Raw genomic sequence first — 2,050 nt, 5'->3', positions numbered from 1 at the left:
GACTGCCAAAACGGTAATTGTAACATTTTTTCTTATCTTATCCTTAATACTACTATGTGTGCGCGTGCGCGTGTGTGCGCGCGCAAGCGTGAGTGAGTGAGAGACGGAGAGAGAGAGAGTGTGTGTGTGTGTGTGTGAAGAACACTGATGAGATATAAAATAACCAGTAGCCAATTGAATAAGCTACCCTTTTGGATTTATATATTTGTAAATCTGACTCTCAGTGCCTCACCAACCATGAACCTCACCGCACGTCACTGGAGAAAACTGTTTGGACACTGAGGATTAAACAGTGCGTTATTCATAGTAGGGAAACATAATCCAGGTCAATATGAATACTGCAGAGAAGATGAGACAGTAAGTACATTTCAGTACAGAAATGAAAGAATCCAACCGTTTAACAATGTAACTAAAATTGAAGTGGTTGTAGTCACCCCTCCATACCAGATGGTGGCGCTAATGCGAAGAAGCAGAAGCAGGCAGGGCACGTGACAACTGGAGCTCATCTGCTGATCATAATAACAGGAAGTGTTCACATCTTGACCATCGCGTCTGTCTCAATAGTTGGTTTAGTTTGTAATGTTAACCATGTAAAGCTGTTCGGTGAGAAGATGCTGCAGGACGCTGAGCCGTGCCGGAGTCGTACCTCCATGGAGGTTGTTGTTGTCCCTGAGAAGCAGCACTGTGTCCTGGGAGGGGACATCCAGAAGGCTGAGCTGTGTCCTGCGGGCTCCCTGCTCTGCTGTTTGGCTTCGGGGGGACAGCTGGGACTGTGGGAGCCGGGGGACAGAGACGCTCCTCTGCTTGTAGTGGACGGCTGCTTCACAGAGTGAGTTCAACGGCGGGGTTTTGTTTGTCTTAACCTTTGATAAAAGGATCGTTTTAAGTTGTTATTGAAAATCATATCAGTACATTTTACTTACTTACTTTAATTGTTCATCTGGCTCAAAATTAAGTAAAAGACGATTAAATAAATGTTTGAAACAGTCACACGTGATTCAATGCTGCTTGTAGCATGTTACCAGCCTGCTTATTATTCAGTAAACTGTAGGCTGAGAGAGCTGAGCAGGATATGTAGGAAGTTGTTTTTTTCCCCAAAACTTTTTTTTCTATATTCAAACAAATTACAGACAATGTAGGTATTCCATAAAATATACAAAATATGTTTTAACTGTGCAAGTTTACAAAAAAAAAACGAGACAAAAGGAACATTTTGCTCAACAGGGCATATTCTATGGAGGACCAAAACTGACATCATCAAAAATAAAAGCAGAAATATATGTCCTCTCCTATTGGTCAGTAACCAGGAAGGAGCAGGATCCATGTGCAGATCGATTGTTCATGCCTGCGCTCTCGACCGTTTCAGGAGAACGCCTCATTTGAGAGGAAGTGAACTTGTAGCAGAGATGTCTCAGACAGCTGCAGAAGAGTTAAGGCACGTTGCTAGCTTAGCTGACAGCAACACAGTCAGTGATGACTGTTTATTGTTTCCCTTTCCAAACCCCCAGAGCACAGAGGAGGCACGCTTTAATACCGCTCACAATGTAACCTTAACTCTTCTGCACATGGTAATGTAAAAAGAGGAGACGAGCAAATGTCAAAAGAACAAACGCTTGTATAAGGAAAAAGCTAAACAAAATATAAACATTTCTTGACGAAAAAGTAAGTGTAAGGAAAAGGCAAAAACAAAATATATATATTTCTGCTTTAATTTTTGATTATGTCGGTTTTGGTCCTCCATAGTGTGCTACACAAAAAAAACAAAAAACCCCCCAAAAAAACAAGTGGGAGAAGTCAATTCTTTAAATGTTGCTGCTAAAATGCACAGACTGGCGCAGGTTGTTGCTCACATAATGTTAGTGCTGCCACATACAGGTGCTGGTCATAAAATTAGAATATCATGAAAAAAAAGATTGATTTCAGTAATTCCATTTAAAAAGTGAAACTTGTATATTATATTCATACATTACATACAAACTCATATATTTCAAATGTTTATTTCGTTTAATTTTGATGATTACAAATGAAAATCTCAAATTCATCATATCAG

General features: G+C 40.1%; 1 protein-coding gene across 1 annotated transcript in view; it reads left to right on the top strand.

Annotated features, from left to right (window-relative positions):
* The first annotated feature begins 484 nt into the window (after positions 1–484).
* spg11 (SPG11 vesicle trafficking associated, spatacsin) overlaps positions 485–2,050 on the top strand; it is a 112,292-nt gene continuing 110,726 nt past the window's right edge. Inside the window, exon 1 of the mRNA XM_017438613.3 lies at positions 485–829. Within this exon, the coding sequence (XP_017294102.1) occupies positions 612–829 (218 nt within the window). The 5' untranslated portion in view covers positions 485–611. The remainder of the gene's footprint in view (positions 830–2,050) is intronic.

The sequence above is a fragment of the Kryptolebias marmoratus genome, linkage group LG17, assembly GCF_001649575.2.
Source record: "Kryptolebias marmoratus isolate JLee-2015 linkage group LG17, ASM164957v2, whole genome shotgun sequence".
Lineage (NCBI taxonomy): Eukaryota > Metazoa > Chordata > Actinopteri > Cyprinodontiformes > Rivulidae > Kryptolebias > Kryptolebias marmoratus.
This window is presented reverse-complemented; position numbering and strand designations above follow the sequence as displayed.